This window comes from Heterodontus francisci, chromosome 14 (genome assembly GCF_036365525.1).
Source record: "Heterodontus francisci isolate sHetFra1 chromosome 14, sHetFra1.hap1, whole genome shotgun sequence".
Lineage (NCBI taxonomy): Eukaryota > Metazoa > Chordata > Chondrichthyes > Heterodontiformes > Heterodontidae > Heterodontus > Heterodontus francisci.
In genome coordinates, this window is record NC_090384.1 from 99,005,380 (window position 1) to 99,029,705 (window position 24,326).

The following is a 24,326-nucleotide window of genomic DNA, read 5'->3' on the forward strand; positions in this document are numbered from 1 at the left end:
TAGCTGTATTTTTTAATGGATGTGACATTTGAACCAGTCAACCAAGTGTGATGTACACTTTGGATGTGTCACAAGACATGGTCAAGATGTACAATTTCCAATTATTTAGTTAAACAGGATCCTTATACCCAAGAACATATCAAAGGGAATGTTTTCCATTATGGACAATGCCTAATAAAATCATTAACATTTTATATAAACAAACTTCTGATTTTTAACCACAAAGGAAATCTTCTAACAAGCTTTTATTGTATAATAGATTTTCTATGGAGTTTTTCAGAATTAGGTACCTAAATAAATGAATATGAGCCACTTATCCACATGTTATAAGTAAATAAATCTACAGCAGTCCACCATGCCAACCACTGCCCCATTATGTAATAATTGGGAATATAACAGATAACTGTCAGATGATATTGTGATGGAAACCACACCGGCCAAATGGAAACATATTAATTTCGTCATATGGAACACTACTTGAACTTTTGCTGGACATTGAACATAACTTGTTTAAAAGGACGACAGAGCTGAACAGCGAAAACATGGCTGCACATTCGCATCCTGAGAGACAATTGAATAGAGAGACAATGGGAGTGCTCCCTGATTCAATTAACAAGATTGATCTGGGCAACAGTGATGATCCACATCTTGTCTGTGTAAGAGCCAGCACTCCACCACCACCACTGCCCCTCCCCCCCAACCTCTGAGTGTCTTGAATAAACTTTGAAGAATCAACAACCCTTGCAGATGATGGTGTTTCAAACAAAGAGCTGGTCACATGACTTATCCACTGACCAAACTGGGAATTGTTTGAATTGTGCCTCACAGAAAGGTTTGGGGCAGACTGCAATTTGAAGACCAAAGAGAAGGAAGGTGCCTCTCTCTCTCTCTCTCTCTCTCTCTCTCAAGAAAAGTCCCAGGGACCCACAGAAGCAGCTTAAGCCTCAAGACAAAGGACCTATTCAGCCTTCTGGTACCAGAGAAGTAAGTTTGAAAGTGTGCACGAGGACCCAGCGAGAACTGCAAGACTTCAACTGCAATCAAGGACTTTACATCCAAACTGAAAGACAGTAACTGCATTCTATTTATTGCCTACCCTACTTCAACCCCCCTACAATTCTTTCTTCCCCTCTGTATCTATCTGTGTGTGTGTTTATCAGGTATGCATGCTCGCATGGTTGCATCGCGTATTTTAGTAATTTTAATCGAGTTAGACTGGTAACTTACATCTTTCTTGTTTAAACCTAAGGAAACCTGTCTGGTTCATTGGCAATTACAATTAGAGAGCAGTGAGCAAGGATTCACTGAGGTGTTGAGCTATAAACACTGTGTTTTAAAAGTTAAACCCTGTTATGGCCAAACCAGGAAAGGGGCAAGAGGGGAACCTGAGACTCCTTCTTCACATGGTCGTAACAATATTTAAAAAAAGCGACCTCCGATACCATTGCTCATGAGTAGTCTGAGGCGTGAAGCGCAGTTATGATGTTTACCACAGTCTCATACTGAGCCATTTAGCAGGGATCATCTGGAGTGAAGCATAGTTGAGGAGAAAGGAGGAAGAGACTAAAGGCCCAGAGGATGGAGCACAGCTGGAAAGAGGTTCAGAGTGAGGGACAAAGAGGGGTGAGGGAACACGGAGAAGTGCACACTGAAAGGTGGGCGGTGGTAGGAGTTGCAAATTACAGTATACCAGGTGTGAAAAGGCCAGGGTACAGAACACAGCTGGAAATGCCAGCAAGGGGATCCAAGCAGGACGAGGGACCGAGCATCAGAAAATTATGAGGTGGACAATGGCAACAGAGTACAGTGGGGTTACTGAGAGTGAATTGCAGTGAGGGAGGCATCTAAACAACAACAACTTGCATTTATAGAGCACCTTTAACATAATGTCCCAAGGCACATCTCAGGAATTTGACACCAAGTCACGTAAGGAGGTATTAGGACAGGTGGCCAAAGCTTGGTCAAAGAGGTAGTTTTTAAGGAGCATCTTAAAGGAGGAAAGAGAGGTAGAGAAGCTTAGGGGATTCCAGAACTTCGGGCCTAGGCAACTAGGACGGCTGCTCAGGAAATGTGGCACAGAATTTTAACATGACAACCACAGAGCTTGAAAGAACTTTAGGGAATTATCTTTTTGATGGAACCAAGAATGTGGCAAATTGTGATACACTCCATATAATGAAGTTACTCAGAAGTCAAGAGACAATTTTATATGTGGATCTTTATATGTCTATTTTATGTTACATGTTAGAAGTTTATTACTGAGGAAAAAAACTTGATATCCAGGAAGATTTTGAATATTTTTTCAGTGATTTGTTTGGTTCAGTTTCGGTGTGCTTTATCATGGGTGGATTTTTTTGTCTATGGGCATTAGTTACTGATTTTGAAAATATTTTTGAATTGGCTCTATCTGCCTTTTTTCTTGGTACATTTTCCTCCTGGCTTATAGGGGTACAACTGTGTAGCAGTTATGATACTGGACCAGTAGTCTCGAGGCATGGACTAGTAATTCAGAGGTCTGGACTAGAAATCTGGAGAACATTAATCCAAATCCCACCGTGGGAGTTTGAGAATTTGAATTCAGTTTTTTAAAGAAATCTGGAAATTAAAAGCTGGTTTCAGTAAAAGTGACCATAAAGCTATTGGATTATTGCAAAAATATAGATAGGTTAAATGAAGGGCAAAGATCTGGCAAATGGAGTATAAAATGATAAAATGTGAAATTGTCCATTTTGGCAGGAAGAATAAGAAAGAAGCATATTATCTAAATGGTGAGAGATTGCAAAGCTCTGAGATGCAGAGGGATCTGGGTGTCCGAGTGCATGAATTGCAAAAGGTTAGAATGCAGGTTTAGCATGTAATTAGGAAAGCTAATCGAATGCTATTATTCGTTGCGAGGGGAATTGAATACAAAAGTAGGGAGGTTATGCTTCAGCTATACAGGGCATTGGTGAGACCACATCTGGAGTACTGTGTACAGTACTGGTCTCCTTGTTTAAGGAAGGATGTAAATGCATTGGAAGCAGTTCAGGGAAGGTTTACTAGACTAATATTTGGAATGGGCAGGCTGTCTTATGAGGAAAGGTTGGACAGGCTAGGCTTGTATCCGCTGGAGTTTAGAAGAATAAGAGGCGACTTGATTGAAAAGTATAAGATCCTGAGGGGTCTTGTCAGGGCGGATGTGGAATGGATGTTTCCTCTTGTGGGAGAATCTAGAACTAGAGGTCACTGTTTAAAAATAAGGGGGTCGCCCATTTAAGACAGAGATGAGCCATTTTTTCACTCAGAGGGTTGTGAGTCTTTGGAACTCGTCCTCAAAAGGTGGTGGAAGCAGAGTCTTTGAATATTTTTAAGGCAGAGGTAGATAGATTCTTGATAGGCGAGGGGGTGAAAGGTTACAGGGGTAGGCGGGAATGTGGAGTTGTGGTTACAATCAGATCAGCCATGTTCTCGTTGAATGGCGGAGCAGGATCGAGGAGCCGAGTGGCCTACTCCTGCTCCTTTTGTATGTTCGTACGTCACGAGTCTTCTTTTAGAGGGGAAAGTGGCCATCCTTAGCCATTCTGACCTATGTGCAACTCTCATCCCACATTGATATGGGTTGAAGCTTAATTGCTTTCTGACGTCTCCTAATAAGCAACAAAGTTGCACAAGGCAACTAGGGATGGGCAATAAATGCCAGCCTTGCCAGCGACATCCACATCCCGAGAATTAATTTAAAAATAGTTGCAGAATTCAGGTTTCTTTTTGAGCCAATCAAAAAGTACATTGCCAATGCGTGACATAATGGACACTAAATATACCCTCCAATAGACTTTTCGGTAATACCATGATTGGGTAGATTTCATTATGAGGAGTTACTCAGATATGGATTCCTTGTCTATTCAAATAAAGAATTTGCTGGAACATGTTATAGTTAGTTGGTCTGAAGCTTTTCTGCTTCCACTTCTGTGTAACACAGGAATTAATCTCTCAATGTATATGAAAGGGTAGGTTTTTTTTATTTTATTTTTTATTTTAGAGATACAGCACTGGAACAGGCCCTTCGGCCCACCGAGTCTGTGCCGACCAACAACCACTCATTTATACTAACCCTACAGTAATCCCATATGCCCTACCACCTACCGACACTAGGGGCAATTTATAACAGCCAATTTACCTATCACCTGCAAGTCTTTGGCATGTGGGAGGAAACCGGAGCACCCGGAGAAAACCCACGCAGACACAGGGAGAACTTGCAAACTCCACACAGGCAGTCCACACAGGCAGTACCCAGAATTGAACCCGGGTCCCTGGAGCTGTGAGGCTGCAGTGCTAACCACTGCGCCACTGTGCCGCCAGAACTGTGGTTCTCCAGCAAAGATTTCATGTTCACACACTAATACTTAACCTGAGTGTGACCCTTCATGATCATTACTGATTAGATTTGCCATAGAGGAATCATAGTTAATATGATTGAACAGAATGTTCTTACTCTCTTGATTACCATACAGTAGATCCCTGTCCTAAGGAGCTCAATGGGCCAGTGTATAGCCACTTATCACCTAATGCTGAAGGTGGGTTAATGACTTAATTTCTCAAGTACTTAGTGTATATTACTGCCACAATCAATACAGGCACTGTTAATGGCATTTGCTTAATAGGAATGATTGGATAAAGGAAACAGTTTGCATACTACATTGTTCCCATTGAGAGACACTGTACCGTGTTTATCCTTGAGCCTGAGGCCACCGTCTAATACTGACAGTGGTGCTACCCTTTGGACCTAATTCATCACTCAATTTTTTTCCAGTATTTAACCTCTGATTTGGAGCAATGATAATGCACATTGCATATAGATAATTAGAAGCCCTTGTCATTTGTAGGTCTAGATCATTAAGTTGCAGAACATGAAAAGAGACTTTAGCTGGTTCTTGATGTCCATTATTAGAATATAATGTGTTGTTCCAGCATTCATATATAGAGAACTGTGTGCTTAATTAGAGCTGTGACAAGCCCACTCTGATAAAGTGACGAGATTATTCATAATTGATGTCACAATCAATTACCATTTGGTTCTTCACGGGCCTACTGGCAAGTCTAGCCTTGGTGCAGGCCCCAGGACGCTGATCATTGTATGGCCGCCCTGTTCATGCTGAGCCTCTGACAGCAGGCCAGATCTTTCATGAAAATTCTAATGACCCCTTTTGAAGTCTAATAAATTAATGACCTTGTCATCTTGCTCGAACCCTTGAAGCTTCATCTTGGAATTTTTTTTTTTATCATTAACTAGCTTTTTGCAGAATCGAGGACCGAGCAAGCAGATGTGACATATTCTCATCGTCGTACCCTATGCTGTACTACTGTAGGCTGTTAATTGTTAATAAACAGGGACAGGAATTTGATATGGGAGGTTTAAAATAACTGCGAAAGCACTCAAAGGCCCTTTTAATATTGGCCTTATTCTAATTGGACCCTGGGAGACTGGCATCCATGAGCTGACTCCTAGCGTTGACTAAATCCAGCTCTCTTATCATGGTGGCAGGCTCATCCACCTACAAAGTACTGGGCTTGCAAGTATGCTGCCAGGAGAACAGAGCCACATCTAGCCGTGTAAACAGGGATCAGCTCGTAAACACTTGTGAATCCAAATTACAACAAGCATCTTGTAAAGAAAATATTTCCACTTGTTGGAGAGTCTAAAACTAGGGGCCACAAATATAATAGTCACTAATAAATCCAACAAGGAATTCAGGATAAACTTCTTTATCCAGAGTGGCTAGAATGTGGAACTCACTACCACATGGGTTAGTTGAGTCCAATAGCATGGTGTATTAAGGGGAAGCTAGATAAACACATGAGGAAGAAAGGAATAGAAAGATATGCTGGTAGGGTTATTTGAAGTAGGGTAGGTGGAGGCTCGGGAGGAGCAGTAAACACCAGCATTGACCAGTTTCTGGTCTGTTTCTGTGCTGCAAATTCTAAATAATTAATTTAACAGCCATGTAATGTTTACTCAAACATGCAGTGTTCCAGTATTCTGAAAGAATACAAACTGCTTAGGGTTTCAAATGGGACAAGTGCCCATCTCTTTTACCATTGAGAGTCCAATGGTGCCAATGTAGAACTCTATGGCAAGCAGTTCAGAATTGCATCCCCACTGTTCTTGTTTAGTCACAGTTTACAACATTAAGTAACATCACAATGGTATGCTGTAACACTGAACGATAATGCTGGTTCTCAATCCCTCAGGTACACATGAAATTTTTGTAAATTACTACTGTCCAAACTCACTGATCCTCTTCTCAAGTAAATGAATTTGTCTCCATTTTATTAATTAAAAATAGCCCAATTATTTTGTTTCTGTTCAGACTGCAAAAGCTGTAACATGTGTGGTTTGCTTTGTACCTAACACATCAGAAGACTGCTAGTGCACTTTAACTGCAAAATGAGGTTCAGCCTTCCCACTTTCACAGGCGTAAATTATCAATAAAATCTGGCCTGCAGATATCTCAGCAATGTTTCTATGTCAGCACTATCAACAGTGACAACATTAGCAAAACATTGCAGTTCATTTTGCAATGCAATGGCATATGTTAGTTTTTTGAAAGAAGTAATTTTTTTTAAATGAGAGCTGATTTTCTTATGTTTAGTTTGGGAGTAGGTTTGTTCTTTGTTCATTTCTGCTATTTTCAAAGCGCAAGCAGTTTACAGTTGCATTGTGTCAAATAGTCTTTTCCCTTTTGTTGCTATACAATTAGCATGACAGCGAGAGAACATGCTGCACAAGACTGTACCTTCCCTGCACAAATTGGAGAAATGTGCAAATAACTGAAGAGGCAATAAAGATCAACAAATAAAAAATGGAATCTTTGGAGGCATTTCAAACCCAAAAGAAATATGCTAATTAGAGATCCACATCCATCAGGATGAGAGTCTTTTTGGCTGTCTCTCCATTGTTAAGAGAGTATGGGACACATTTACCTCTTTAGCATCAGAGGCTCAATCTGTTGTTAAACTACTCCCTTGCAACTGGAGAGGTGAGTTTTCATGTGGGATTGATAGTGCCGCTGCCAATTTTACTATGCAGTGCATTCTGCAGTCAGTTTGATCTGAGCTTGGCAGTGCAGGGCATAAGGTTACCTCGCATCCTGTTGCATACCTGGCAATCTAAGAAATCCAACAAAAACTGATCACAGCTGTGAAGGGACTGACATAGCACACAGAAACTGATAGCTCACTGAAGTCCTGTTCATCATCACCCCTGTGCTCAATGACTTACCTTGGCACCTGGTCCAGCAGCAACTCAATTTTCAAATTCTCATCCTTTTTTTCAAATCACTCCATGGCCTAAACCCATCCCTATTTCGGTATCCTGCTCCAGCTCCACAACCTTCCGAGATCTCAGTGCTCCTCCAATCCTGGCCTCTTGTGCATCCCTGATATTAATTGCTCCACCATTGACAGTTCTGCCTTCAGCTGCCTAGGCCCTAAGGCTCTGGAACTGCCTCCCTAAACCTCTCTACCTGTCCTACTTTAAGATGTTCCTTAAAACCTATCTCTGTCCTGAGGAGAGAAAAGCGTTTACAAAAGCAAAGTACTGCAAATGCTGGAAATCTGAAATAAAAGCAGTAAGTGTTGGAAATACTCAACAGGTCAGGAGGCATCTGTGGAGAGAGAAAGAGTTGCAGGTTGCCGACCTTTTTTCAGAACTATTTACAATATCAGCTAGCTTGGTGGTCAGGAAGGGAAATAGGGCCGTCGGCAGTTTATTGGGAATAGAATTGAGAATGAGGTGGGTCTCAAGGACAAGATGAGCTTGGGGGAAATATGAGGGGAAACAGGAGAGAAACTAGAAAAAGATGTGGCTTCAGGGGAGAACCTTGTGGGAAGCTTGGTTTTGCGGACAAGAGGGAGTGATGCGGAAAAGGTGCAGGAAGGATGGTCTCAGTTTTAATGATAAAGGAGATCTTGAGCTCCTTGCACTTTGTTGGTGAGGGTGGAAGTGGCAGCGGTGAGAGGAGATGGTTGTTAATGGGGATTATCTTTGCATTCCAGGATGATCCTGGAATAGTGAGTTTCAAATTCAAAATATTTACCCTTAAATTGCAGATATCATAAATATCAAAACCAAAATTTCAATACAACTTAAAAAGTATTACTTTAATCTGGCTCTTAACTCCCAACTCATCTTGTTATTAGTGTCACATCTCTCTCTGTCCCGGGCTAGTGGCAGTCCAGAGGCAAGGCAGGAAATTACTTGGACTGAGGGAGTGCTGATTTGACTATTTTAACATAATAGTAATAGGGGAAAGGTTACATCTATGTTATGTTACATCCAAGGCAGAGCTCCCAAGTGTGTTGACACTAATCAAACAAAGGCAGCTTCATTGGATCAGACACGTCTGCAGGATAGAAGATGGTTGCATACCCAAGGGCTTTCTGTATGGTGAGGTAGCTGGGGCCAGATGACCTGTGGGTGTAAAGCTGCGCTTCAAGGATGCTTGCAAGCGTGACATAAAGGCCCTAAATGTCAACTAGCGCACCTGGGAGTCACTAGCTGGCAAAAGAGGGAAATGGCGACACATCCTGTGGACTGGCTTGCACTACCACGATGACCACTGGCTACAGCAGCTTGGCAACAGGCGCCAACATCAAAAACAACAACTCATAGCATCAGTTGACAGCTTCAGGTATGGCAGAATCTGCCTCTCGGATTGGCCTTCACATCCATCAGTAAACGTGCACCAAGAGAAGTCACCCCACCCAAATGGATTGTTTGCTGTGTCCATCATCTTTCGTAGATATGGCTGCCAACCAACATCCATGTCCCTGTAACAAAAGCTCAGAACTGAGTTCTTGATGAAATTTCACACTGAAGCATAACCTTTAACCTGCATTTCAAATATTTTCTGTTCTTGAAACCTTAAAAAAAATGAAGTTAGGGATTATTGTGATAATAGCAGCTGGACTCTTAATACATTTGAATGATATTGCTTTGTCTGCTATTTTACTGCAGCCATTAACCCATTTAAAATAATGCCCATGTAAAATGAACAGCCATGAACACTATCTTAGAAAACTTGTTTAAATGTTACTCAGTCACATCCATCCTGCCTTTATACTACAGGTTCCTGTTACGAACTGATGGGTTAGTGCCTCTAGTTGCATGATTTCTTTTCTGATTGTTTACTCCATCCCTCCCGAGTTCTTACTTTGACTTGTCGGTCAAGGAGTTGTCTGTGTCATTCGGGTGACCTGTCGTCACACCAGCTACTAAGCAAAAATGCTGCGGGTTGACTTATTAGTTTTTGCTCGGTATCTTTCCCAGGCATCCCAGGTGAAAATGGGACTGTCTGTAACTGAGAGCTCAGTTCAAACAGCCCAGGCACCAGCTTGTCAAAGCATCACCCAAAGCACACTTATTTTCATCCTACTGCTGTTAACAAATTCACCCCCCTGCACCCCCCATCGTCCTTAACTGTTCAATTTGGCTGCAATGAGCATTTTAAACCCACCACTAAAATGTTAACCTTTGTATGAATACTTGTTAGTTTTACTTTTTTTTTAAAGAACACTTCTCAGCCAGTTAGCTGCATTTTATTCAGCAGCTTTCCAGTGAAAATGTTTAAGGTGACAATGTTTTTTGACTGTTCTCCAAAAAAAACAGATGTTTATTAACTATAAAATTAAGTAATCTTTATTTTTAAATCAGCAGTTTGATCAATCATATCATTCACATCTGGTATTTATAAGAAGACTATTGCGCTGTATGGTATTTCCAGACTGAGCATAAAATATAAGATTTTGGTCCATCAAACAACTTTACGAAACTCTGGACAGAACAGTAATATAGTTTTTAACACAGGAGTATCAAAACCTTTTGGGCTGGGTTTTGTTCTCCCCCAGGCGTTGGGTTCCGTGGAGGGGGTGCCTGAAGATGGCTCCGGATGAGGTCCGCTACAGACCTCAACGTCGCAAGGGCCCGGCCCAATCCTACCGGCAGCGTCAAGGCAGCATGGTAGCCTCCCTGCCGCTGGGCCACGGGACCACAATTTTAATATGCAAATCAATTAAAATAATTAATTTAAATAAACTTACATCGCCTCCTGATGTCCTGCGATTTTTGGTCCAGCAGCCAGCACTCCTGTGCCTTCGGATTCCCGTCTGGGGAAATGAGGCACCAAACTGGTGGGGAGGGGGTAGGAGGTAGGTTTATCAGTAGTGGGAACGGAGTCAAATTAACGTCGAGGATGATGGGAAAGATTGTAGTTTAAAGTTTGTGGGAGCAGGGGGAAGGTCAGATGGTAAAGGTGGTTTTGGCAGGGGGAAAGGGCAAATAATTAATTTAATTGTTATTGGGGTGGGGGAGGAGCAAAAGAAATGTATTTAATTTAATTTAATCGATCTTTAAATATTCCGGTAGGGCTAACAGCCCTTTAAAAATGGCGTCAGTGCCTACACACAGGCAGTTGATGCCATTGCCGGGGACAGACAGCCCGCCCCCTCCCCATGATGATGATGATGGGGGGAGGCCTGTCCCAGCTATTTAAATGAGCCACCGCGCTTAGGATCATGGCGGCTCCACAACATGCGGCCCTTTTTTTCGCCCGCCGCTGAAATCAGCAGCAGGTACTTAAAATTCAGCCCTTTTTCTTCGTGAGCTACATTGGGCCTGTTTCATGGAGCTTCAGGAGCCAGGTATAAAGGTTTAAGTCAATGTTCCCAATAATTTGGATACATCTCAAATTGCTGAGACTAACAGATGTTTGTGTTTGGATTTTAAGATTTATCCTTCTCTGAGGGAGCATCCCATTCCAAGCCTTCAGGCCCATGAAATTCAAACAAGGGAAATCTGAGCAAAAAAAAAAAGTTCAAATAGGACTGAGCTATCTGGGCTCACAGGCCAAATGTGTTTTAATTCATCTTTTTTCTAAATATATTTGTATAACAATGACACCCTCCATGTGATAAGTTAGCAGATCATTGTTGTCTGTTACATTTACAGATTGAGGTAACTAGTTCATCAGTAACTTCCGCCATTGCAAACAAGGTGCAAAGATACTCATACAAGTCAGTGTGTAAAGGAAAGGAATTCCTTTTCTACCCCTCTCCTCTGTCGTTTGTCTACACAGATGCTGTTGCAACTGTTGGAGTGAGTTATGGGGCTATATTCTGAACAACGGGGTTCAGATCACCTGAACTTAAGACAGGGATGGAGGTTTGATGACACAATGTGAATTGTACCCAAAATATTGAGAGATAGTTTTCGAGTTGCATCAGCTGTCTGAACTATTCTTACTGTAATGAGGGCTAAAAATGTTACGAGTCACACCTGAAACTGGAATTTACTGCATTATTTTAAAAACAGAAGGAATACATGATTACAACAGATGTGTGTAAATCAAACCACATTTAATATGCTGGCATGCTGTTGTCCCTGTGCAACTGTCCCTAGTTATTTTTAAAGAAACTTCAACAATTTCTTAAACAAGACACATCAATGCTAAACCCTTCCTGGGTGTGGAAGATAACAACAGTTAGTTTGTCGATATCTCATAGCCGAGTGGCCTGTAAATGAAACACCTTCACCAGTAGTAACCCGAAAGGTTATGTGCTCATTTTAAAAAGGGCAGAAGCTCCATGAGAATTAAGTGGCCTTCAGGGTCACCTCCTTGACACGTTCAGCAGTAAATTCATCAAGTACAGTCCTTGTTTTATCAGCATCCGAGGTCATTATTTTGCAGTCTAACAGTTGTAGTTTGGGGACCTAGCCTGGTGCTGATGCTGCAGGCACCACCAATCTGTGCAGTTAATTTGAACATGCCACAGCCATCTCTATTAATATACACTTCATGCCAGCCAGCTTGTGAGGGAACAATAGCATCAGTTTAGTGCTAATACAGTGTTATAAATATAATGACTAAAAATAAATAAAAGCAATTGTGTTTTCATATAAATTTTGTTTTCACTTTATTTGTGCATCTCAAAACACTCAAATGATTTTTAACATTTTCATTAGGTACCAAAAGGTCATGTTTGGTTAGAAGGTGACAACCTACAGAATTCCACCGATTCCAGGAATTATGGGCCAGTTCCTTATGCATTGATTCGGGGTCGAGCATGCTTTAAGGTAAACCACATCAGCAACCCAAGACACATTGCTTACGGATAAGATAGCTTGAATTATCATAGCTACCTACCTCACTGGAAAATTACATAAGCTTTGTCCAAGTTACACTGATTATAGTGAAGGACTAACACTAATAGGTGAATAAGGGTGCAGGTGATTATACTAATGCAGATTTGTATTTTATAGATTTGGCCGCCGGACAAACTTGGTTTCCTGCACGAAAGCCCCAACAGCACTTCCCCACGATGAACGAAGTATACGTCAACGGTTTAGTTCTTAGGCAAACAGACTTTTTTTTAAATATAAAATATACTCAACACCAGATGTTTTCCAACCAGAGACTTCACAAGCACTTTGAGTGAATAAAGTGACTGTGATTTTTGAAAACAATGTATTGCATTTGGTTAATAAAAGCAAAATACTGCAGATGCTGCAAATCTGAAATAAAAACAAGAAATGCTGGAAATACTCAGCAGATCTGGCAGCATCTGTGGAGAGAGAAACAGAGTTAATGTTTTATTGAGTTCTCATTGAGTTCTGATGAAGGGTCACTGACCTGAAATATTAACTCTGCCTCTCTCTCAAAAAATGCTGCCAGACCTGCTGAGTATTTCCAGCATTTCTTGTATTGTATTTGGAACTGGTTACAATAATAAATAATGCTATGGAAGGGAACATGAGGCGTTTGTGAGGTGTCAGAGTGTCATGGAAAGTGAGGTTCTCAGGATGGAAGGGTAAAGGCTGGTTGTATGCTGAAGATAATTGAAGGCGTCTCACACAGGTTGCAGATGACTGCAACTTAGCACTACAGAAAGGAGCGGTGTTCCAGGAGCCGGGACTGCGATGATGCCTGGAGCATCTGATGACCTGTGGTCGGAGAACGAGCAGGTTTGCTGTTTGCATGACGTACCTTTAAGGCCCTTATCTAGTATGTGCCCACTTTGCCTGTAATAACATGCAGCTATGGTCCACTGTTAAATTAAAACCTCAAATGCAGTTGATGTTTGAAAGGGACATTATCCACAGCCTGTTAAACTATTACAGGCTACACAGAATCTGGAACACACTGCCTGAAGGGGTGATAGGGGCAGGAACACTCATGACATTCAAGAAGTATTTAGATGAGCACTTGAAATGTCATAACATACAAGGCTACGGGCCAAGTGCGGGGAAATGGGATTAGTTAGGACGGGTGCTTGATGGTCAGCGCAGGCGTATTGGGCGGAAGGGCCTGTTTCTGTGCTGTAAGACTCTATGATAGGGTCTTATAGATGAGGCAATACCTGGCATATGCACTTTTGTGCTCCCTTTCTCTGACTATTTGACCCTGATTCCGAGCAGAAACCCAAAAACATGTTTGTCAAGTATTTTGTTGTCGGGGGCAACTTAAGGACAGAAGCCAATGATCCAGTGTTGAGACTGAAACAGCTTTTGTATACCTCTTCTCCCCACATTTATATGGCAAAAGTGAAATCAAGAACACAAGGTCATCTGCCTTACAAAAAATCCAGTGTAGAGTCAACCATATTGCTCTGGGACTGGCGTCATGTAAAGGCCAGATCAGATATGGTCGGTTCCTTTCCCTTAAATGATAGTGAACCAGTTGGATTTTTAATGACAATTTGACATCTTTATGGTCACTTTTACAGGTACCATCTTAATTTACAGAATTATCTTTTTAAACTGAATTCAAATTCTCAAACTGCTGTGGTGGGATTTGAATTCACAGTCTCTGAATTATTAATGCAGGTCTGTGGACTGCTGGTCCAGTAATTTAACCACTAAATTATTGTACCCTCATTAGAAGAACTGCATGTGCTCCTTTTGTCTGAGATCACAGGGTAAACATCAGGAAAGCAGGGTTGAAAAGTGCTCAGTTTTAGGTTTAAATTGATCATTGCCCTGGATTGGTGCTAGACAGATCCTGAAGCTTATCTCTAACCAGAAAAGATTTGACAATGTTTTTGGCTCTTGTTGGGTATTCGGGTCTGGTACTCACATTCCACATATTATGAGAAGATTGTGAGTGAGGAATGCTGTAACCAATTTCAGCTTCCATTAACTTTCTGTGATTCTTGTGTTCAGTGTTTTATTAAGTTTTGATTTCTTCAATTTTGGGCCTGTTGCTATTTATGTTACAGAACCCTTTCTTTTGAAATATAAGCTGCTAAATTTTACACACATATAATACCAAAATGGAAGGTGAATTCAGCAATAATAGATAACTTGCAGGTGTGAGATGTACTGTTGTTCCAAGCTGGACTTCGCCAGTCTAGTGGGAACCTATCCATGTATCAGGCAAAGGCCTGTGCAGACGGCACATGGCTGGGCTGACTCATTCCCATCCTCAAACCAGTGAACCTCACCAATGTGCCATTGACAGAAGCTGTTTATATCTGCCAGCACTGGGCCTGGCATCACTACTTTTGCTCTGTAGAATTGCCTCTGACTTCTTGCCAGTACAGGTACCCTTGTAGACCGAACACCATATTAACTCTCATGATATTTTCTTCGACATGTTATGGAGTGAAGCTCCAAGCTCAGTGGCCCAAAGAGAAGCAGCAGCATATTCAGCTGTTTAAAGGATTTGTATTGGAATGCAGGCCATTCTTGTATACCACATCTCACACTGCCTACATACCTCAGTGCTAAATTTGCTATGTTGAATGCTGATACCTAAATATTCAACTTCAGTTTCCAAAAACAGGTGCTATAACAGAGTCAGTGTCTGAGTTTTTCTCATTTACAAATGACCGTACTTGTGATCGTGGGATTAGTCTGGTAAAGAACCAGCTCAGACACAATGGGCTGAATGGCCTCCTTCTGTCCTTTAACTCATTAGTTTGTGGCTTTTCTTTGGCCTCAGAGAAACTACTGTATTTTAAATTTCTGTATTAACTTTTGTAGATTTAAAAACAATTGTAGAAAATTATGTTGCTGTTCTCTTAATAAATATTTACTATTTTCGAATGATTGTATTTTCTCACTGGCAGCAGCTCATTGTGTGGGAAAAATTGCATTGTCTCCACTGTGACAGATTAAGATTAGCCAGCAAAACTTCAGTGTTGTATTTAAATAGCCTTTGCTCAGATTTAGAAGAGAGGCAGTCAGGTATTGAGAGAATAGTGCAGAAGATGCATGGGTGTGAGCCAGAAAGTTTGAACGAGAACAGCAGCAGGCCTGGTGGTGATGGTGAAAAGGGAGAGTGGGGGCCCAATGAGGAGAATGGTGACAGCAGATACCACATCATGGACATACCAACTTAAAACGAGATCTATTCAGTGCCTAGTTTATTAATTTATGAATAGTGCTGAAATGTGGGCCTTCAATAATAATATAACCTACCTGTTTAACAGTTGTCAAGAAATGCCTTGAGCCTACAATGAGTCAACCAGAAAGCTCCAGTGTGAGATTTCAAACAGAAAGAACACAAAAAAAACTACAATTGTGTTAGACAGGGCATGTCGATTAAAATCAATAACATTAACCTTTTTAAATTCATGGATGTTATTAATGTCCAGTGAATACCCATACAATCAACATTTATATCATAAAACACAAATCACAACAATTTTGAGAAACAATCATCCATCCTTTATTCATGCCAACAACTTCCACATTCACAGGACGCATGGACCAGTGCTCAAATATTGACCCTGGGGGCAGAGGAAGACACCTTCTTCTCTGCCTTCAAGACCTTTCTCTTTGTCCCCCTGCTGAACCTTTTCTGAGGCCACGTTACATGCACATGCATGCTGGCTCACGAAACTGGGAGGCCTGAACACTTCATTGTAGATCCCCAGTACTTAAAAAGCTAGGCAGCCATATTACTGAAACTTGCATTCTGCCCGTTGGTTTTAACTCGACTGATGGAGCCATTCAAAATGAGTTTCAGCTAGGCAGCCTCAGGAATCAGTACTTCATTTAAAATCATTCATTGCAGTTGGCATTTCTCGTTTACATTCTTCATTGTGGCCACTAGACCTCTGTGGCCGATACCTTCTCATGAAAACAGTTGAAAGAAAACACAATTGAAATGTTTCAACTTCTGTTCAAGACCTCTACGCTGAGAGAGCAAGTATTGCAGCAGAGAAGAAACACATTTTCTTCTGCTTCTTCTTTGGAAAGGACATATTCACCGCCGCATCGACAATCATATGTGTAGCACTGGTCAGCTTGAAAAGAAAACATTGACGAAATTAGCATTTGTGTTAAATAAATTAATCAACTTCCTGGAATTACATTATATGTATCAATACATCAGCATTTTGTTATAAAGTGTACATTTCTAATGATTTTAATTTAAATGGAGGAGTGCTATGAACCATACGCAAGCTTCAGTGTGACATGAACTCAAGATTAAACTAATGTTTAAAGCCTTGCTGTGCAGTTCAATCTGCAGCTGACCTTAAGACCCCATAGCCTTTCCATCACCAAAATCACTTACTTCCATCTCTACAAAAGTGCCAACCTCTGCTCTTACCCCAGTCCCTCTGCCACTGTAACCTTCAGACTCGACTACTCCAAAGCTCTCGTTGCTGGTACTCAACATCCATAAACTCCAACTTCTCAGGGCAAGCAGGCGCCCACTTCCTGAGAATCAAAAAAAAATCCCTGTTGAAAACTCTGCTGCTCCCAGGTCCCACTGATCTGTCACAATCTATTGCCTTGTCCCACCTCCATTTCTGCAATCTTCTCCAGTCATAGATTTTTTGCTTCCCCATCCCTCCCAACACTTTGTTCATCTGACTACAACCTTTTGTGCACCCCATCCTCTTCCCACCATTGGTGACAGCCTTCAGCCACCCAGGTGCTGCTCTCTAAAATTCTCTCCCATATCTTTCTCCTTGAAAAACCTTCTCAAATTCTCTTTGACCAAGCTCTCAGTTATCCTCTCTCCTAGTCTCTGCTTCCCTGGCATGGTTTCCTGCTTTCCATAGCCCAATCTGTGTGCTGCAAGACATTTATGACAAGGGTGCTGTATAAATGGTCTACATCAAGTTGTTGTGATATCACTAGTATTGATGTCGTCTTTACAGTTTTGGGGCCATGTTACAACTAAAGTTGCAGATGGAATCATTGCTATTGTTATATTCTCTCTTCTAAAGTGGTAAACTATTCAATTTAAAAAGTACCAGTAGTGTTTTCACAAACCCAAGTAAAAAGATCAAAAATTACATTTCAGATCTGCATATTTCCAACTTCGATAATCCAAAAAGCCATTGCAGGAGAACATCTCACTGTTTGAATGGAATACTGATCACGCAAAACCTCTCTGCCTTCCAAACTATTTCTAATATCCAGAAAAAATTAATTTTTAAAAATTCATTCATGGGGTGTATGCGTCGCTGGCTAGGCCTGCATTTATTGCCCATCCCTAATTGCTCTTGAGAAGGTGGTGGTGAGCTGCCTTCTTGAACCGCTGCAGTCCACTTGGGATAGGTACACCCACAGTGCTGTTAGGAAGGGAGTTCCAGGATTTTGACCCAGCGATATATTTCCAAGTCAGGATGGTGTGTGACTTGGAGGGGAACTTGCAGGTGGTGGTGTTCCCACGTATTTGATGCCCTTGTCCTTCTAGTTGGTAGAGGTCGCGGGTTTGGAAGGTGCTGTCTAAGGAGCCTTGGTGCATTGCTGCAGTGCATCTTGTAGATGATACACACTGCTGCCACTGTGCGTCGATGGTGGAGGGAGTGAATGTTTGTAGGTGGGGTGCCAATCAAGCGGGCTGCTTTGTCCTGGCTGGTGTCGAGCTTCTTGAGTGTTGTTGGAGCTGCACCCATCCAGGCAAGTGGAGCGTATTCCATCACACTCCTGACTTGTGCCTTGTAGATGGTGGACAGGCTTTGGGGAGTCAGGATGTGAGTTACTCGCCTCAGGATTCCTAGCCTCTGACCTGCTCTTGTAGCCACGGTATTTATATGGCTACTCCAGTTCAGTTTCTGGTCAATGGTAGCCCCTAGGATGTTGATAGTGGGGAATTCAGCGATGGTAATGCCGTTGAATGTCATGGGGAGATGGTTAGATTCTCTCTTGTTGGAGATGGTCATTGCCTGGCACTTGTGTGGCGCGAATGTTACTTGCCACTTATCAGCCCAAGCCTGGATATTGTCCAGGTCTTGCTGCACTTCTACACGGACTGCTTCAGTATCTGAGGAGTCACAAATGGTGCTGAACATTGTGCAATCATCAGCGAACATCCCCACTTCTGACCTTATGATTGAAGGAAGGTCATTGATGAAGCAGCTGTTGGGCCTTGGACACTACCCTGAGGAACTCCTGCAGTGATGTCCTGGAGCTCAGATGATTGACCTCCAACAACCACAACCATCTTCCTTTGTGCTAGGTATGACTCCAGCCAGTGGAGGGTTTTCCCCCTGATTCCCATTGACCTCAGTTTTGTGAGGGCTCCTTGATGCCATACTCGGTCAAATGCTGCCTTGATGTCAAGGGCAGTCACTCTCACCTCACCTCTTGAGTTCAGCTCTTTTGTCCATGTTTGAACCAAGGCTGTAATGAGGTCAGGAGCTGAGTGGCCCTGGCGGAACCCAAACTGAGCGTCACTGAGCAGGTTGTTCCTAAGCAAGTGCCGCTTGATGGCACTGTTGATGACACCTTCCATCACTTTACTGATGATTGAGAGTAGGCTAATGGGGCAGTAGTTGGCCGGGTTGGATTTGTCCTGCTTTTTGTGTACAGAACATACCTGGGCAATTTTCCACATTGCAGGGTAGATGCCAGTGTTGTAGCTGTACTGGAACAGCTTGGCTTGGGGCGTGGCAGGTTCTGGAGCATAGGTCTTCAGTACTATTGCCGGCATATTGTCAGGGTCCATAGCATTTGCAGTATCCAGTGTCTTCAGTCGTTTCTTGATATCACGCGGAGTGAATCGAATTGGCTGAAGTCTGGCATCTGTGATGCTGGGGACTTCAGGAGGAGGCCGAGATGGATCATCAACTCGGCACTTCTGGCTGAAGATTGTTGCAAATGCTTCAGCCTTATCTTTCGCACTAATATGCTGGGCTCCCCCATCATTGAGGATGGGGATATTTTTGGAGCCACCTCCTCCAGTTAGTTGTTTAATTGTCCACCACCATTCACGGCTGGATGTGGCAGGACTGCAGAGCTTAGATCTGATCCGTTGGTTATGGGATCGCTTAGCTCTGTCTATCGCATGCTGCTTACGCAGTTTGGCATGCAAGTAGTCCTGGGTTGTAGCTTCATTTTGACACCTCATTTTGAGGTATGCCTGGTGCTGCTCCTGGCATGCCCTCCTGCACTCTTCATTGAACCAGGCTTGGTCTCCTGGCTTGATGGTAATGGGAGAGTGGGGGATATGCCGGGCCATGAGGTTACAGATTTTGGTTGAGTACAATTCTGCTGCTGCTGATGGCCTCACAACGCCTCATGGATGCCCAGTTTTGCATTGCTAGATCTGTTCGAAATCTATCCCATTTAGCACGGTGATAGTGCCACACAACACAATGGATGGTATCCTCAATGTGAAGGCGGGACTTCGTCTCCACAAGGACTGTGCGGTGGTCACTCCTAGCAATACTGTCATGGACAGAAGCATCTGCGGCGGACAGATTGGTGAGGACGAGGTCAAGTATGTTTTTCCCTCGTGTTGGTTCTCCCACCACCCGCCGCAGACCCAGTCTAGCAGCTATGTCCTTTAGGACTCGGCCAGCTCGGTCAGTTGTGGTGCTACCAAGCCACTCTTGGTGATGGACATTGACGTCCCCCACCCAGAGTAAATTTTGTGCCCTTGCCACCCTCAGTGCTTCCTCCAAGTGGTGTTCAACATGGAGCAGTACTGACTCATCAGCTGAAGGAGAGCGGTAGGTGGCAATCAGTAGGAGGTTACCTTGCCCATGTTTGACCTGATGCCATGAGACTTCATGGGGTCCGGAGTCGATGTTGAGGACTCCCAGGGCAACTCCCTACTGTATACCACTGTGCCACCACCTCTGGTGGGTAGCTCCTGCCGGTGGGGCAGGACATACCCGGGGATGGTGATGGCATGTCTAGGACATTGTAAGGTATGATTCCGTGAGTATGACTATGTCAGGCTGTTGCTTGACTAGTTTGTGGGACAGCTCTCACAACTTTGGCACAAGCCCCCAGATGTTAGTAAGGAGGACTTTGCAGGGTCGACAGGGCTGGGTTTGCCATTGTCGTTTCCGGTGCCTCGGTCGATGCCGGGTGGTCCGTCTGGTTTCATTCCTTTTTATTGACTTCGTAGTGGTTAGGTACAACTGAGTGGCTTGCTAGGCCATTTCAGAGTGCATGTAAGAGTAAACCACATTGCTGTGGGTCTGGAGTCACATGTAAGCCATGTAATGCCCTAAAGGACATTAGTGAACCAGATGGGTTTTTACAACAATCGACAATGGTTTCACGGCCATCATTAGACTAGCTTTTAATTCCAGATTTATTAATTAAGTTCAAATTCCACCTTCTGCTGTGGTGGGATTCGAACCCATGTCCCCAGAGAAATACCCAGGGTCTCTGGGTTACTAGTCCAGTGATAATACCACAACGCCACCACCTACCCTACAGCAGCTCAGTTTTTTGTTCACTTTCCAGAGCAGAGAGGTATATAAGCAATAACCTACATATCAAATGGACTGCAGGGCTTTGCCATACCCTGCAACTGCTCCAGTCATGACCCTGCCCCCCCGCCCTCCCACCACCCTTCAATTTTCTCACTGACCTTTTGTGCATTCCACCTCGGTTCATCCTACCAAAAAACACCTTGGTTCGACTTTCTAAAACTTCCTCCCAAAGCCTCTCCGCGTTACAAAAGATTCCCAAAATCCATCCTCTCATTCACACTTTTGGTCACTTGTCATTGGTCATTCCTTTTAATTATTTTTTCTCTGCGTACTCTTATAAAAGTATCTTGGGATATTTTCTATATTCAAAGGTACTATATTAATGCAAACTATGATTTTGGAGTCACACACCTTCTCCACCCCTGAATTTTTACATTATGAGTTTCAGGCTGAACATGGTGTCATTGAGAACAGCTAATGTGGTTTCTCCACAGAGTGACAAGTGGAAGACTAGCAAACTCATAAGGCTCTTGTAAACTTATTTATTGCAACACTGGCAAATGTCAAGACCACACCATACATAGGCAACGAGTTGGTGCCACAAGTGAGCAAAAAAGGGAGCAACACATTCATTGCCCATTAATTTTATTCCTTCATTTGTTTTGTGCTCATCAAGGTGAGAGATGGCAGTGCTAGGGAATGGAATGCTTTCACCCAACATCAGCACCAAACACTCCCAGGCCAGGTACAGTACAGAAGTCGGTTCCAACTTCAGGAGAGCTCTCTACAGCAATGTGACATTTTTGCATTTCCCATAGCAAACATGAGTAGCCTCACCTAACTCATGGCATAAAAGGGACGGTAGCAACATGGATATGGAATTGGCTGAGTGACAGGAAACAAAGAGTAGTGGTTAATGGACGTTTTTTGGGCTGGAGGAAGGTTTGTAGTGGAGTTCCCCAGGGGTCAATTTTGGGACCTTTGCTTTACCTGATATATATTAATGACCTAGACCTTGGTGTACAGGGCACAATTTAAAAGTTTGCAGATGATACAAAACTTGGAAGTATTGTGAACTGTGAAGAGGATAGTGTAGAACTCCAAAAGGACATAGACAAGTTGGTGGAATGGGCAGACAGGTGGCAGATGAAATGCAATGCAGAGAAATGTGAAGTGATTCATTTTGGTAGGAGAACATGGAGAGATAATATAAAATAAAGGGGTACAATTCTAAAGTGGGTGCAGGAGCAGAGGAATCTGGGTATATATGTGCGTAAGTCATTGAAGGTGGCACGACAGGTTGAAAGAATGGTTAATAAAGCATACAGTGTCCTGGGCTTTATTAATAGGGGCATAGAGTAGAAGAGCAAGGAAGTTATGTTGAACTTGCATAAGACACTAGTTTGGCCTCAGCTGGAAAATTGCGTCCAGTTCTGGGTACCGCATTTTAGGAAAGACGTGAGGGCATTGGAGAGAGTACAGAAAAGATTCACAAGAATGGTTCTAAGGATGAAGAACTTCAGTTATGAAGATAGATTGGAGATGTTAGGACTGTTGTCTTTGGAGAAGAGAAGGCTGAGAGGTAATTTGATAGAGGTATTCAAAATAAGTTTGCTCACAAGACTGTTGTGTGGCACTGTATCAAATGACTTTTGAAAGTCCATGTACACCACGTCAAAAGCATTGCCCTAATCAGCCCTCTCGGTTACCACCTCAAAAAACTCCTGCAAGTTAGTTAAACATGATTTTCCCATAAGAAATCCATGCTGGCTTTCCTTAATTAACCCGCATTTGTCCATGTGACTATTATTTGTCCCAAAATTATGAGGGGTCTGGACACAGTAGAAAGACAGAAACTGTGCCCACTCATGAAAGGATCGAGAACGAGAGAAGCAAAAGTGACATGAGGAAAAACTTTTTCACACAGAGAATGGTTAAGGTCTGGAATGCACTGCCTGAGAGTGTGGTGGAGGCAGGTTCAATTGAAGCAGTCAAAAGGGAATCAGACTATTTTATGAAAAGGAAGAATGTGTAGGATTACGGGGAGAAAGCGGGGAAATGGAACTGAGTGAATTACTCTTTCGGAGAGCTGATGCGGACACAATGGGCCGAATGGCTTCCTTCTGCACTGTAACAATTCTGTGAAAAAGCCACAACAGCAATGAACTGAGTGATCAGTGAATCTGTTCCTGTGGTGTTGGTTGAGACCAAGAACATTACCCAGGACGCTTGGAGAACTCAGTGCTCTTTCATGGCATCTTAAACATCCACCTGAACCACCAGTGTGTCTTATCTGAAGGATGGCACCTCAGTCAATGCGGCACTCCCTCAGTGCTGCACTGAATTGTCAGCCTAGGTTGTGCACTCAATCTGCAACTCACAACCCTGTGACTCAAAGGTGACAGCTCTACCAACTGAGGCAAACTTACAGCCACCTATGCCAATAGTTTCAGAACCTCCCTACCCTCAGCTATTATTCTAGATACACTGGCACTACTCCTTACCTTCAATCCAATTCATGTCTTCCAAAGGGACTTGAGCATCAACTGGCCAATTCTGTGTCATGGCCACTTCTGAAACATAACAAGAAAGAGCAGTTCATTTTTATCAAGAGCCAATAACGTTAATTTTGAAGAACTGGTGCCAACCTTCATTTTCGAATAATTAATTCCCCCCCCCCCCCCCCCCCCCCCAGTTCCTTTTGTTTTAAAATATTTTTCTTTTATTACATCGAATGTCAAGGGACTGGGTATCTCAGTTGGCTAGATAGCTAGCATATGATTCAGATTAACATCAACAGCGCGTCTTCAATTCCCATTCTGGCCTGAGGAAGGCAATCGGTAACAACCTCATATACCCTCTTCCCTAGTCATACTCATCTCTCTTGGGTGGAGAAAAAGAGCAGAGGACCTCCCCTTGGGCAGACTGCCATCACAGCATGGCACATTAAATGTACAGCACAGAAACAGGCCACTCTGCTCAACTGATCCATGCCAGTGTTAATGCTCTACACAACCCTCCTATCAACATGTCCTTCTACTCCTTTGTTCTTCACGCATTGAAGGGGAAGTTAGATAAATACATCTATGCTATTTGCCTTCTGTGCCGTAAATGATGGGGAGGTGATGGCGTGGTGGCAATGTCATTGGACTAGCAATCCAGAGGCCCAGGCTAATGCGATGGGTACACAGGTTCAAATCCCACTATGGCAGCTCGTGGAATTTAAATTCAATTAATAAATCTGGAATTTTAAAACAAATTGTCTCAGTAATGGTGACCATGAAACCATTGTCAATAGTTGTAACAACCCATCTGGTTCACTCATGTCCTTTTGGGAAAGAAATCTGCTGTCCTTACCTGGTCTGGCCTACATGTTACTCCAGACCCACAGCAATGTGGTTGACTCTTAAATGCCTTCTGAAATGGCCTAGTAAGCCACTCAGTTGCACGAAACCACTACAGAAAATCGTAAAATGAATGAAACCAGACAGACCACGCAGCATTGACCTCGGCACCAGAAACGACAACAGCACACCCAGCCCTGTCAACCCTACAGGCATGACAGGGGAGGGGGGGGGGGGGGGGGGGCGCGGCAGGGGCGGGGTGTAAAAGAGGAGGTGGTATTGTACTATTGATCAAGGAGTCAATTACTGCAGTAA

General features: G+C 42.9%; 2 protein-coding genes across 8 annotated transcripts in view; one reads left to right on the plus strand and one right to left on the minus strand.

Moving 5' to 3' along the window:
- The window catches only part of immp1l (inner mitochondrial membrane peptidase subunit 1), a 152,188-nt gene extending 137,109 nt beyond the window's left edge, over positions 1-15,079 (plus strand). For 2 of the 3 annotated variants that reach the window (XM_068046605.1, XM_068046606.1), the window contains 2 exons: positions 11,999-12,109; positions 12,296-15,079. In XM_068046605.1, coding sequence (XP_067902706.1) covers positions 11,999-12,109; positions 12,296-12,358 — 174 coding nt within the window. In that variant the 3' untranslated portion in view covers positions 12,359-15,079. Of the gene's footprint in view, positions 1-11,998; positions 12,110-12,295 lie in introns of those variants that run through there. The other variant, XM_068046607.1, reaches the window with a different exon arrangement.
- Positions 11,956-24,326, minus strand: part of dnajc24 (DnaJ (Hsp40) homolog, subfamily C, member 24) — a 106,699-nt gene continuing 94,328 nt past the window's right edge. Inside the window, exons 6-8 of one of the 5 annotated variants that reach the window (XM_068046600.1) lie at positions 23,172-23,240; positions 16,593-16,702; positions 11,956-16,284 (exon numbers count right to left, since the gene is read on the minus strand). In XM_068046600.1, coding sequence (XP_067902701.1) covers positions 16,171-16,284; positions 16,593-16,702; positions 23,172-23,240 — 293 coding nt within the window. In that variant the 3' untranslated portion in view covers positions 11,956-16,170. The remainder of the gene's footprint in view (positions 16,285-16,592; positions 16,703-23,171; positions 23,241-24,326) is intronic. The other 4 variants (XM_068046599.1, XM_068046601.1, XM_068046603.1 and 1 more) reach the window with 4 other exon arrangements.